Raw genomic sequence first — 15218 nt, 5'->3', positions numbered from 1 at the left:
CTAGATAGTACTCACACTGTACTTTTATCCATCCGAGCCTGGGCTTTGTCATTACAGTGGGTTCACACCAGCCCCGTTTGAGGCATAAAATTTGCGTGTACCGCGTCTAGCTTGCTGCTTGAACATTTTGAGTTTACTTGCTTCATTCGCGCGTGAAAGCCGCGCATGAAATTATAGTCATTGAGACATTCACGTGAAATTCGTGGAGGGGCTTCTGCGATTTTGCTCGCATCCTGTAATCACGTCACTAGAGCAAGCTCGTGGTTGGTTAACGCATCGCATTTTTTCCGCCAAAGTTCAAATTTTCAACATTCGCGTTTGCCGCGGCAACGGTCAATTCGTGCCATTCGCAGACCTCAAGACGCGCGTAAACGCATCTTCACATTGACTTAACATTGAAATCACTCGCGCTTGACGTCTCTACTGTGGCTGGTGTGAACACAGCATTAGGATGCGATTGTATTGAAGAAAACAGGTAGTAAATCGCTCTCTTAAGACTGGAGCTCATGGCAATGTCAAGTCTGTTTTTTTTCTCTGAGTTGTTTGGTGAGCGATGACACACAGCCCTCTCTCATGCCGATCATATTGGTTAGTTATCCTGTCATGTGTGCTCCTCACACATTCACGTAACCCTGCTGAGATGGTTTTTAAGAAGGCATGCGGTGGTTGAAGTCTCTCCTTTTGAATTGTGCTCTGGCGCGATTTGCGATCAAATTGAAACCCATGTGAACCGCACTCCTGCCCACCTCTGCAAACCGTACAGTGCGATCACACTAGTCAAACGAACTAGGCTTTGTGGGAGAGAGTAAGTTTGGATAGTATTAGTGCGCCCTGCATGCGTGCTTCTGGGGGAGCCCTTACAAAAAATGAACCATGGTTTTATTGTGGGAAAAGTGTAGTAACCATGGTTTTTTAGTGCATTGATTACTATGAGCAAAACCATGGTTTTACTACACTTGTCAAAACCATGGTAATTTTTTGTTACCATGGTTTTACTACAGTAACCATGGTTTTTTGATTTAAACTGTAGTAAAACCATGGTTAATTTTTCGTAAGGAAGTAGGAAGGGGTTGCGCTGGGGCATGGTTTGGTTTGAATGCGTCCCAACCCAGACAGCAGACGACTCTGGGCCGGATCCGCACCGGATCAGCGCCAGAGCTGCTGACTTCGGCACAGATCCGGATCGGATCCGGCCAAGAGTCGTCTGCTCTCTGGGAAGGAACTCTCATATACATGATCTCTTACGGCAAAAAACCTCTCTATAATTATTGCTGTTGTTTTTAATGTTGTATTTTATGCGTTTTGTAGCATTGTTAAAATCATTAAAATTGTTTAATCATTTACATACATCTTGTTTTCAGTTTCACTTTTGCAATAAAACACTTTTAAATAAAATAATTTCCTCAATATAACGTGCCACAGACGGTTAATTAACCGCTGGCAAGCGCAAATATTTAACCATATTTATTTTCACTTTTCTTTTCTGGTAAAAGTCTTGTTTTGTTTTCGTGTGTGAACCAATGAAATCGCAGCTCCATAACATTACTTCCGGGATAAAATCTGCAGCCTCGCGAAGCAGAAAAAGCCTCATGCAGAAGTAAACAAACCGTTCAGGATCATGCAGAACATGTTCATTATTGTTTGTAAGTATCAAATGCGTTTTACCTTGTATGCATTTAATCTTTAAACGTTGATGTTTTGCATAACTGCAAACGGTTCAGGAATAGCCTATTAACAAAAGTGAAACTAAACGTGTTTACTGGTGACACAGCAGCGTCTGAAAAACAAGTTACATGCACAGTTGTTAACCCTTGCAGGTAAGCACATTATGTTTTATTTTATAAATATTTCCTTCAGTACATCTGCTGATTCACATCTCAATCGCAATCGAAGAGGAGCGGATTACAATACCATGTCAAGCCAATACTGAACAAGGTGTACAGTACAGGAAAATCACATGGTACAAGGTTTGTCTCTGCCTTTTAAACACTGAGAAATAGACGTGCAATCATAACTGCAGAATTTTTGGAGCTGCGTAGACGGATACGATCATAGATATGTATAAAGGCTAGATGGCTCAAGGCGGAGTCCCTAACGGCATCACCTGGCGGCCATCTTAGGACAGGGCGCTCGCTCACTCGTAGCATTGAGTTTAATGGTGCAGGTACTTTTAAATGACCATAACTTGCTCAATTTTCTACCAATTTTCAAACGGTTTGGGTTTTTACACACGTTATTAACGTGGCTATAATTCTGGATGCTTAAACATGTTTCATGAATTTATTTTTTATTTTTAGTATAGGTATGCAGTGTCATAGGTACATCTTTGACGTTTATAACAAACCAAACCGTTTGAAAATCGGTAAAAAATTAAGCAAGCCATGGTCACCCAAAAGCAACTGCATCACCAAAACTCAATGCCACGAGTGAGCGAGCGCCCTGTGGCAAGATGGCCGCCAAAATGCGGACGTTGCCCTCAATTCGCCAGCAGCGCGGACGAGCCATCTAGCCTTTATACATATCTATGGATACGATTGCCTTTGCATTAAAGTACCGCGAGAGCCATTGGCTTTCGGATCGCTCTCGTGGTACTTTGATGTTATTCGACGTTTGGTCTGCGCAGCGCTGCATGATGTAATTTGGAGTGGGAAATAAAGAGTTCATTGGTTAGAACTAGATGGTATACTTCCAAGAAGTGTGTTTAAGAAAAAAACTCTTTATTTTACAAGGTGGAGGAAGGCTCTGATGTTTTGACTGGACTTGTTTTGAAGGACCTGAATAAAAACATTACAGTCCTTTTTAAGTTTGCCAATCATTCGTATGTGGTAGGGGAGGATAACTCGCTCCAGTTTCTCAGTGCAGCTGGGGAAAGCTGTGGCATTTACAGATGCACTTTATGGCCACCACTGGGCCATTACATTCAGGAGAAAGACTATGAATATTATTCAGCAGGTGAGAACTGAACTCAGACCAAACGGGTGGTGGGAGTGACACTGTGCTCATGTAAATTATAGTTAAAATATTTTAGCCTAAAATATTTTGAATATTACATGTATAATATTTCATGCCTTTAGTGGCAAAAAGGTTTTTAAATTCCCAGAGCTGCCTTTTTATTACCACATGATCAAGAAAATATACTTTGAGACTAATCTTAGGGTTTAGGAGAATTTTACCTAAGATCACATTACTTTTTGTTTGCATTTTAATTGTACTAAATTTACAATTGTGTTAAAACTAAAATGTGTGTGTGTGTGTGTTTGTTTTTTTTGTTTTGTTTAGACTGCATTAAACCTCAACTTCAACCAGTGCTAAGCAGCAGCAGGAACAATGACGTGCCTGTCAGGACTCATTTAAAATTCTTAATAATCCCATGTGTGCTGTTGGCTTGTTCTGTTCTTATATTTCTTGTAAACTTAAAAATGATGAACAGAGCAAAAAAGAGATCTGATATTAAAGAAAAACTTGTGGAAACTAAAGAAACATTTGTGCAAAATTGTGCAAACATCTAGTAGCATTAACCGAAAATCAGTGAAAAAAAATCACGTATATCCTGTGTTATAGGTTTATTGTGTTATATTGTTTCACTTAGCAATACATTTTTCATTTGTAAACAAATATACCAATAAAATAATTTGTGTTGTCAAAGTGTGTTCACTTTGGCTAAAGAGTCGGGCTTGTAATCCGACAGTTGCCGGTTTGAGTCTCACGACCGATGGGTTGCAACTATCACTCTAAAAAATGCTGGGTTGTTTTTGACCCGGGGCTGGGTCACTGTTGGACGGAGCACACTGCTGGGTTGGAATGACCCAACTGCTTGATTGTTTTAACCCAACTGCTGGGTTATTGTCAATCAACATGTTGAAACAACCCAGCAGTTGGGTTAAAACATCCCCAGCAGTTGGGTCATTTTTGGCCCGGCGGTGTGTTCTGTCCAATAGTGACCCAGCCCTGGGATAAAAACAAAACAACCCAGCTTTTTTAGGCATCCTTAATTGCTCCCCGGGCGCTGGGATAGCTGCCCACTGCTCTGGGTGTGTGTGTGTGTATACTGGATGCATGTGTTAAATGTAGAGGTTACATTTCAAGTATGCATTTCATACTTGATAAGCTTGTCACTCTCACTTTCACTTCACTGCATTTTCCAACACCCTACCAAACCCACACAAAGAGAAAATACCTTTGAACTGTGATAAGCAGTCAACGTCAGAAGAAAGCATTTCACAAGTTCTGATGATGATACGTTTGATGGTGTGGGGTGAGTAAATGTCATTTGAAGTACGTTGTTTTGTCTTTTTCTAAAAAATCTTTTTTGTTTTGATCTTTTATGTTTTTAGTAAATAAAGTCATAGTAAACAAAGTTGTAAGAAAGCACAAGATTCAACATTATTTATGACTAAAATTCAAGAAAAATTATTTTGTTGAAAAGAAAGTAATGGCAAAAATTTTAACAAAGACAAGATCCATTATGCTGTTTGAAAAGATCTACATCACAACATCAGTATTAACAACCAAGCGAAGAAGATGTAGTCCATCAGGCTCTTTGCTATAGTTAAGCAGCTATTTGCCACTAATTTAGATTTGGATGTATGTTGTTTGCTGGCGGCAGTTTGTTCAAAGTTAAATGAACATTACAAATTAACAAGTCTTTGTCTTTACAAAATAAAACAAATAAAGTAACAGCCTCATGCTAAGCATTCTGGGAACCATAAAATCATCCTAAAACTTTTTCAGTTTTTATTCCTTCAGATTTTGGTTTTATAAGATGAATACTATTAATTGTTTAATGTTCATTTGACTTTGAACAAACTGTTGCCAGTAATTAACATCCATATAAATCTACAGTAAGCTATGGGTAAACAGCTGCCGGTAATACAGTAATTTCTACAGAACAGTATATTGAGTGTGTTTTTAGTTTTATTGTACATTTTTTAGCGTTTGCCCTTACCGTAGTAGCTGGCAAAGAGGTTCCCACATTGGTCACAGCAGCCTGTAGAGATAATATCATTTTACCATGTGATGCCCTTCAAATCGGTCAAAGCTACACCTCTGTTACTTGGTACAAGGTAAGACAGCAAGATTTATTGAACACACATTATCTCTATGTTCATATATCTGACATCATTGTCAAAAAACTTTAATATTTAAGATTGTTTGTACTACTTTCTCTGCACTCTGTTTAAACTGTGGCTGTGGCTTAAGCAGGAAATATGCTAACACACAAACATTTCCTTTCCATACAGTGACACAGATCTTAAGCCAGAGAATTTAATTTATTTTTTAAGTTAAATGCAAGAACATTCTTACGATGTTCAGCAAGTTACTTAATAGACCATTTATGTGATAATAAATTCTCAAAAAATAAATAAATAAAACAACAACAAAAAAACAATGCAAAGTGCATATTGAAGTTAATGTAGAAGAGTATGAAGGATTGTGCATTTAGTTTAGATCATTTATTAATTGAAAAAGTTGTCAGTTATGGGAAGATGAATCTCAACCTATTAGGACTTTCTCAACCTAAATTTGATATATATATATATATATATATATATATATATATATATATATATGTTTCAAAACATACGTGCTTAGACATGCATGTCAAACTATGCAAATGGAAGTAAAAATGTGAGCAGTGTTTTACTGTGCTCAAGTTTTAATGACATTTTGTATCCACTTGATTATCCATGTTTGAAGCTATTTAAACACGTTTTACATCATGAACAAACAAAAATGTGCAATGTCCAATTTAAATTTTTGCTCTCTTTCTTTTTTTTAAAGGTCCATCCAACCCATTCTTCAATCCTCATTTCCCAAAAAAATGTATTATCCCAAAGTGATAAAGGAAACAGTTCTGTGTCATTGGGTAAAAATGCATCTTTGATTTTGTGGAAGGCTGCTCCTACAAATGCTGGGATGTACGAGTGTTTACTTAGAGCAAAAGCTGGACAAAATTTTTGTCGCTCTCAAATTGAATTGAATATCTCAGGTATTAATAACTCAGTGAGTTTCCTCAATGCGTAATTTACTAAAGCCTACTTGTTTCAAGGTCATTTTGGCTCAGATTAATGCAGTAATGTGTTTGTCTTTTCAGATTGCATGGCGACTACAGCTTTACCTATCTTTAACTTCTCCACATATTTCATGAATGGCGCTGATTCATTCTTCACTGATTTGATTAATGGCACTAATTCATTAATGAATAGCAGCCAACTGACCCCTATTAGAGATGACAATGACGAGCTTTATGTCATTTTGGCTTTATTAGGACTAGCACTGTGTAAACTACTGCTCAGTGCATTATGCATTAAAGTAAGTATATTTTTCTATAGTTTTTAGCTAATAAACTTAATCAAACCATGTTCTATCTATCTATCTATCTATCTATCTATCTATCTATCTATCTATATATCTATCTATCTATCTATCTATCTATCTATCTATCTATCTATCTATCTATCTATCTATCTATCTATCTATCTATCTATCTATACTTTTAGGTTCTGACGGTTTGAATATGTTTCTATTCCCAGGTATTCGAGGAGCTCAAAGCATTTAGGGGAAGACTACAAGGATACAGATAAGACAAACTATTATTTGCACTATTATTTATAATAATCAGCACCCGTGGGACATTTCTCAGCCAATCAAATAAAGCATTTAAAAGACCTGTGGCATAATTAATAAATAATGTATGAAATTGCTTGTAATCATAATGTGTAACCGGACTGATTTACTCTACTCTAATAAGTTTACACACACTTTATGTAATTCCATCACTTGGGTCATTCTACAGAAACGTCCACTTTTGGTATGGCAAGATGTCTTAAAATTGATTTCTTTTTCTAACATTTAAACTTAGACCACATTATTATTATACTAGAGATTACTCTTAGACTTTGAGTACACATAAATAACAGCTTAATTATTATTTTATTTTTTGTGTGTTATTATATAATTTTTTGCATGTACTTAAAAGCTGCATACACCATTTTTGTCATTGGTGTTACCTTACTTCATTAGCAATATTAAAGGTGTTTATACAATTTATTTACATTTTTTCCAGCTTTAAAGCTTAATTCTTAAGTGTAGCAGAATTCAATTAATTTAAAATTATTTTATTTAATGTGAAAGGAAAAACGCAGTAACACCAGTGACATCAGAAATCACCACTGGTGTTACTGATCTTCACTGGTGTGGGTGTTACCCATAATATGACAATTTTCATAAAAACTGCATTTTCCAAAATTACTGCTGCAAAGTATCAAACCACATGTTGTCAATCATTATATACTCACTAAATTAAGCAGTTTAATCCATTTGTATTCTAGGTTTTTGCAATTCCCAATCAAATAAAGGAGGTCATAGCAGTGACTTAATCTAAAAGCTTCATATGAAATCATGAGATAAATGAGAAGATTTCTGATAACTGAAAAAAGACAGTGGACTTACATGGGTTTCTCTTCATAGATCTCCAGAAAATTGAAAAAAGGAAGTCAAGTGATGTCATCAATGTGATTTTTATTTAAAAATAAGAGTTTTTTTTGTTAAATGGTAACACCAGTGACACAACTCCAGGGGACCACTAATTTCATTATATAATTTATAATATTTATTTTGTTTTTTTAATGTAATTTACATCATATATTTGATAGTTATTGACACATTTTTTTTTTTATTTTAAATGGAAGAAAACACTGTTTTTGATATCAAAATAAAGCATTTTCCTTTTGTACATAACTGTAGGGCCGAGCACTTCTGTGGTGCTTGGAATTCTAATTAATTAATAAAAATCAAATATTGCTACATTGATGGCTCAAGAGGGTGTAGTTGTTTAAATAACATTGTTTCATTTTAAAATATAAAAAAGTAACCCTAAAGTGTTTTTCAAGTGTAATATTTCTGTAAAGGCTAGGGACAGAAAAATTGACATTTCCGTAGAATGACCCACTTACGAAACTGTAAAAGGACAGATTACTTTTCATATTGTTTTTTTCTTCTTGTGATATTTAAACAATATATATGACCTGAATAGTTTTATAATTATAACTTATATATTGTCTACAATAATCTGTACTGTGTTTGCATCTGCACTAAGAAATAATATCTTGTACATCTTGACAAATTCTCAGACCCTGGACATTTTAAGGGCAATAAAAGGCAATTAAGTTGTTGGCCAACAGATGGCAGTAAATGAAAGGGCATGCCTTCAATTCACTGTAAACATGACCTTCATATCAAAAGATTTAGCAGCTCCCTCTTGTGTTCAATGCAGCAAGAAATGATACGGACTGAAATCCGTAACCACTGCAGTAACAATGATACGCACAACTTCTGAGTCTGAAATGTTTGTCTTCTGATGATTAAGAAAGTTTAATTTTTAGAAAATCTAAAGTCTTTTTATTTCCTATTTGTCACATTCGTTGTAAGGTTATGTGTCATGCGAGGAGACAGTCTGAGATCACGTTGCGAGTGTTTTCTCCTTTATGTATGTCTTGTATTCGCTGCATGGAACTTAGGAAAATAATGATTCATTGATCATTCATCTGCGGTCTCCGATGTTGACTTCTGCATCCTGTTGAGAAGTTCGGAGAGCACAGTCATTCTGCCAGCTTTCATGTATTCAGTAATGCTGCTGATGTGTGTACAAACCTAATGATTTTCCCCCTGCTATGCAATGTTTGTCTGTCTGGGTGTGCTGAGGGATTAAAGCCATAAATGCAAAACATAGTCATGACTATATTTAACACTTAACAATTAAATCCTGTGGTTTTCAGTCTTGCATTTATTTAGGGTTCTACCAAAGTTTAAATAGTCCATATTATACATACTAGACTTTAACATATGAATTATATAAACTTTAAGCTGCTCTCTTTTTTCTCCAATCCTCTACATTCAAACTCCATAAATTAAAGTTCACATTAAAGGTGCAGTGTGTAATTTTTAGAAGGATCTTTTTGACAAAATGCAATATAATATACAAAACTACATTATCATGAGTATATAAAGACCTTTTGATAATGAATTGTTATGTTTTTATTACCTTAGAATGAGATGTTTTATCTTCATGCAAGAGGGTCCCCTTACGTGGAAGTCACCATTTTGTGCCACCACGTTTCTACAGAAGCCCTTAACGGACAAACATTTTTGTCTCCAACGATGACATGTTTTTCCGGTGGTGGCTACTGTAGCTTCTCTATGCGTTTTTAAAAGCGAGGTGTGAGCAGTTGGCTGAGCTGTTGGTTGCAGTTTGCAACCTCACCACTAAATGACGCTAAAATTTACACACTGCACCTTTAAAGCCTAATTTTAGGTATGTTTTCTGTTAGTAATGTCAAGATCAGGAGTTTGATTCAAATGTGAACATATGCTGGTAAAAGATATTTCCTGAATACACTAAAAGCTGTTTTCAAGATCAAGTAAATCTTAAAGGAACAGTATGTAGGATTGTGGCCAAAACTGGTATTGCAATCACACAACTTGTGGCTAAAACTGGTACTGCAATCACACAACTGGTGGCCAATACCCAAAATGACAACGAAGTTGAGGGCTGCAACTCCACTTTTTAAATGACAATATCCTGGCCGGACCACTGTTGTCAGTGATAAGTATTTAACATGAAATTGAATTCTTAATGTCTAGTGACATATCAGGGCCATTTTATAATTAATTGATAGAAATTTCTTACATACTTTTCCTTTAAGAGGTTTTATGCAAAAGATGCTTGTGCCCCTTTGCTGTGAAACGTTCTCTGCTGCAAAGTAGGTCAGTCTAAAGTGAAAAGTGTGACATGTTTGTCAGGTGTGCATTGCTTGCTCGGGGTGTGACCTCTGCATTTGACCCTTTCCAGTGAGTAGTGAACACGCATAGAAACGGAGCAGTGGGCAGCTATCCCTTTAGCACCTGGAGTGCAATTAGGGTTTAGGTGCCTTGCTCAACCTGATAGCCATGAGACTTGAACCGGCAACCTTCACGTTACAAGCTCGCCTTTCTGGATACGGCTGCCCAGGCTTTCCTTAACCTGACATGAACATTCCTGTCTACTGATATTTTTGCATAACACTATTAAAACCTATTTTAGTATACTATACATTTCTATTGGATCACAACACAAAATTCACACCATTAACACATTTTCTTTGCTTTGGCAGATTTGCTCTCTCTGAAATGGGCTCATGGAGGCCACCACCCTTTGATCCAACACAGTGTTTACTCTCCTTATCACTCAAATATTTCACAAGTGTTTTATGAATTATACACTAAATTCAGATAGGTAACCATTAACGGATTCTGATGGTCCATTCAGGAACTTTGACCATTTTTTCTTACTTTATAGTTTATCACGGGACTTCAGCTCTGCTGAGGAAGCTGGGACTAAAAAGTTGTCTTTATTTTTATTTTTTTTATTTATTATTTATTTTTAACAAAAGTAGTGGATGTTACAACAAAGGTAAATCATTTCACTAAATGACAAGATTGGTTATCAGTGTTAAACTGATTAGAAAGATAAAAACATGCTAAAACAAAATAAGAGTTTTAATCAGTTAAAGCCATCAATGCTTTAAGGCATAAGGAGAACAGCTTGTTTTATTAAAGCCTTTGTAAACAGAATGACATGTGAATAGTTTTTGAAGCACAATGCATTAAAGACAGATATTTTGAGGAGACCATAAAATAAATAGATAAAAACACACATCAATTTCACAGTTCTGCACTTATTACACACATAATATAAACACAGAAATTTTGGTCTCTGACACGCACACGCGTCACATATACAAACATTAAAAACTACTTGTTGATTTATACATTTGTTCATTGTATATACATTTGAGAAAATATTTATTATTTTATTTTTAAACCATTCCTGAAGTAAAATATAGGAAATAGATTTGAGTTAGTGCTAATAAGCCATTAGAGCAACAAGTAGAGCGACAAGATCCTTGCTGCAAAACATGTCCGTAGTAAATAACTTTCTTGCATTTCAGCGTGTCGAATGAAGTAATAGTTGCAACCAAGTACATAAGCATAAAAAAGGATTTTATTACCGCCTACTTCCACACTATATAGCAAGCGAAAAGCAGCAGGTGAGTCGAGTAGTATGTCCGAATTCATAGTATTCGAAAACAGTAAAAGTACCCAGGTGACCTACTACCTCCGGAAAGATTATAAAGTGTGCATTCGATATACAATTTCCGTGAGCCCGCAGAGAGAGGATGCACCCAACGAAGAAGAAGATGAGGAGAGGCGTCTTCATATTCATATAGGAGAGGCAGCTCTATTCAAATGCAAATACACATGGAAAACAGGTTGCAGCAGTTATGGTACAAGTAGCAGCTCTCAGAAAACTCCCAGTCCACATGCTTTAACTACTAACTCTAAGAGGATGTGAACGCTTTTTACATGCTAAAACCTTGTAATTACGATATGGCAAGAACACACGTATATTTACATTTTGAAGGACTGTCAGGATACCAGCTGAAAAGGCCATTGTTGTGTTCTTTTTAATGAGTTTTCTAAACCTGATAAAATCGGTATAAATCCATGTGTAACTTAAAGGTGTTGCAGAGGATTTTCTCGAATTTTAGAAAAGAACCGCCTTCTCCACTTTAAAAAAAATGCAATTGCGCAACACTCCTGACTGACAACTAGGAGGACCAATAGTCTTGATGATCCACCCGGAAAAAGAAAATCCTCCGCAATACTTTTAAACTCTTTTTTTATTATTTTTAAATATATAAGTTGTAGAGGACAAAGTTTTCTGTAAAATAAGATCATTTTTTCAAAAAATTGTCCAAATTATGTTGGTAGATGACTATTTTAAATTCAGGCATGCCCATTTCCGCAAAATATCTATTTATACTGCAGAGTGCAAAACACTCAGTGTTTAAGTCACAGTCCTGGCCATCCAGAATAAAAGAGACCCCTTGGACCAATTTGGACACATTGTGTGAGCTGTCTCTTTAGTACCTCATGGTTTATTTACATGTTGCTGCTGATTGGGCTGACAGTTTTGACACCCACCATACAAGAGAAACATCTCAATCCTGTTTTACACTGTTTTCAAGAAACATGTCGCTAAACCCGAAAACTGTAGCAAGACGTTGTGCACCAGTTTGAATTTGAACGTCCCCAACTGCCCAGGTAAACCGGAAGTTCATGCAGTCTTTTTAATCAGGTTGTGCCCGAAATCGTCCCCTGAGTGCTTACTCTTCCCTACATTGTTTCATTAATATACTGTGGTTGAGTGAATAAAAATTAATGGGTGAAGTAAGACACTGAGGGCCCTATAAGAGCTACAGGTGTCGTGATTAAAAGGTCTTACTTCTGACCTCAATGCATTCCTGTCAATCACACGCGCCACGAGTTCCAAATGGTATGTATTGTTTGAATTTCCTAATAAAAAAAAGAGACTTAATTTTTAGACAGGATCTGCCCAGATATAACAGGTTAGATGTCTGACTTTGAGTGCCATCAAAAATATCAGATATTACAAGATTGAGCACTGGTATAGGTGGATAATACAACGCCCAATATGGTCGCTCTGGCGACAGAACTCCTGCCTTCAAGTTAAAAGAACCATCAATTGATGAAGATTCTCTTAGGGAAGGGCTCTATACAGGTACTTTTAGAAATATCAGTCTTTCCCCATTAAAGTAGATAGGACTTCTGCATCTTGCATGAAGTAAATAACTGCCAGGAGGTGTTGCAAAGATGGCCGCCTAGTGGCGCCACTTCGCTCGGACTGATTTCGGCCAAGTGGTTGATGTCCTCAGGGCAACATATTTTGTTGACCCAAGGAGAACATTTTTCTAAATAAAACCTAAACCCACCCCAAACCCCAACCCTAACCATAACCAAACCCTAAAATCAAAGGGATATGATAAGTAAAAAACAATGTCTAGAAACAGCTAATCCTGGTTGCAAGCTTAAAACAAACTGTAAACGTATTTCTGAAATCTGATCGGTTGATTGAAATGTTATCCCAGGGTCAACACAATGTTGCCCTGAGGACATCAACCACTTGGCAAAATCAGGAGAGCCGTGCAGCTCCCCTAACAGGACTCTGGTGCCATTCCAGAAGTGGATTTCCATGTAGGAGCTGGGTTTGGTTTCATCTTTAATTATACAACTTTAATAGTTATACATGGATTGCTATGAGAAATTTTGAAAACTTACAATTGTCAAGCATTGATTAAGCTTATTTTTCTTGGTAAATAATAATTTTAATAATGTTTTAAGACTCCCTACTGAAAAATCCAGCTAAAACCAGCATAAGCTGGTAGCTGTTTTTTGCTGGTTTAGGGTGGCAGTAGCTTGTTTAAGCTGGTTCTCCCAGCCTGGCAAGACTGGTCAAGCTGGTGGGTCAGCTGGTATTCCAGCCTGACCAGCTAAGTCCAGCTAGACCACCCTAAAAAGTGACCAAAACACAGCTAGACCAGCTTGCTACACCAGCAATACCAGCCAAAACCAAGCTGGGAGACCAGCTAAAACCAGCTCACCAGCCTCTGCTGGTCCCAGCTGGATTCTTCAGTAGGGTAGTAAGAATGCTTATATTTAGCTTTTTCTAAGATTTTTCATTGTTATTAAAGTACACGTTTTGCTTTCATGACAGCATGCACTTCAGTTGACATAGAGTCCACATGTTTTTCTACAAATAATGGTACCTGAGGTTTCCGTTCACTCTGTAATGCTATACCAGCTTCAAGATCATGATCATGATAACCCACATGTTTCAGTTTCTACATCTAACATCAACAGGTAAACCCTACACAAATATGTCTTTTTTCAAACCATTCCAAATGTCTCAGTTTTGTCTCTTTCTTTCTTCCAGTTTCTCACTTGGACTGACATCCAAAACAGCAGAGAATCTCCTTAAAAGTCTTCCTCATTTCAAGGCTGCGGCAGGCATAGATAAGAGGGTCAATCACAGAGTTGCACATAATGAGGACCAGGTAAGTGGTGAAGTGGGACATGTAGCACAAACACAGTGGGTGCTGTGGACAGGACACCAGCAGAATAAGATGGAGAAAAAATGGCGCCCAGCAGCACACAAACACGCCAAGCAGGATAGAGATAGTTACCGCTCCTTTCATGCAGCTGTGTTGACGTGGGGCAGGGTTGCCCGCGCCGGCTGCTGCAGGGGGCAAGGCGGCAATTCGTTGCACGTGAAGTCTGGCGAGTAAAAACATGTGTACGTAGAGTGTTGCCATGAGAACCAGCATTGCAAAAAACATCATAATGAGACACACGATCACAGTCTTGCTTTCCGAGTACACTATAAAAACGATCCCACAAACCACGCAAACCAGCCAAATCGCAGCTATGGCGACCATTGCCCTTCGTACGGTTACTATGCTGTGGTAGCGTAGGGCGTAGAAGATGGTAACGTAGCGGTCAATCGCAATGGCCAGAAGGTTGCAGATGGATGCCACAAGTGAAATGCAGATCATCGAGTCAAAAACGTTGTCCATCAATCGCACAAAATAATCGCTGGCCACCAAAAGGCGGCTATTTAGTACTGCAATGACAATGGTCTCCAGAGAATTTGATACACTCACCAACATGTCTGCGGCAGCCAGGCTGCACAGGAAAAAGTACATCGGAGAGTGCAGGTTCTTATTTTTTACAACTGCTGAGATGACAAGAATGTTCTCCAGTAGACTCACGATACCCAAGGTGAGAAAAACCTCCGCCTGGATCTGAACCTGCTCACACAGCGCCCCCGATGGAGAATCCGCAGTACTGCCATTAGAAGGCGGAAAAGATGTAGTGTTTGCAGATTTCTGCTCTTTAAGGATCTGCAGGTATGAGTCGTTCATCAGGAATGTGAAGTTTTGATGAAGAAAAACAGGAAAGAGATGGGAGAGGTAAAGAAAGAGAAATGAAAAAATATGCTAGAAAGCAAAAATTAAGTCAATAAAGAATAATAATGGTCAAAAAACAGATTAAGGTGGTAGAATTGATAAAAGTAGTAGAGAAAAAAGAACTAAAGCAAGATGTAGTTGAATAATCAAATGTATCAGTTCTCCAGATGTTTCCAAAGAAAAATCTTCTGCTTTTCTGCGTGATGCTCGTGAAGAGATGCTGTCTGATTCAGAATCTCTGAGCAAACTGGCTCGCTCACAGACGCTCACCACGCGTCAGCATTTGCAGCCTCCCCCTGCTCTTTGCATGTGTTACCTTAGGATTTTAAATGAATGCGGCTACATACATGC

General features: G+C 37.4%; 2 protein-coding genes across 2 annotated transcripts; one reads left to right on the top strand and one right to left on the bottom strand.

Moving 5' to 3' along the window:
- The first annotated feature begins 3910 nt into the window (after positions 1 to 3910).
- On the top strand, positions 3911 to 8364 carry LOC129414662 (uncharacterized). The gene is made up of 5 exons (XM_073867763.1): positions 3911 to 4255; positions 4933 to 5063; positions 5782 to 5989; positions 6095 to 6312; positions 6534 to 8364. Exons 1-5 carry the CDS (start codon positions 4231 to 4233, stop codon positions 6582 to 6584), a joined length of 633 nt encoding a protein of 210 aa, XP_073723864.1. The 5' UTR covers positions 3911 to 4230; the 3' UTR covers positions 6585 to 8364.
- A 1491-nt stretch (positions 8365 to 9855) lies between these two features.
- Positions 9856 to 15218, bottom strand: mc3r (melanocortin 3 receptor). Its single transcript, XM_073867762.1, has one exon. The coding sequence runs from the start codon at positions 14820 to 14822 to the stop codon at positions 13839 to 13841; it is 984 nt and encodes a 327-aa protein (XP_073723863.1). The 5' UTR covers positions 14823 to 15218; the 3' UTR covers positions 9856 to 13838.

The sequence above is a fragment of the Misgurnus anguillicaudatus genome, chromosome 5, assembly GCF_027580225.2.
Source record: "Misgurnus anguillicaudatus chromosome 5, ASM2758022v2, whole genome shotgun sequence".
Classification (NCBI taxonomy): domain Eukaryota; kingdom Metazoa; phylum Chordata; class Actinopteri; order Cypriniformes; family Cobitidae; genus Misgurnus; species Misgurnus anguillicaudatus.
The sequence above is the reverse complement of the archived record's forward strand: the minus strand, read 5'-3'. Positions and strand labels throughout refer to the sequence as shown.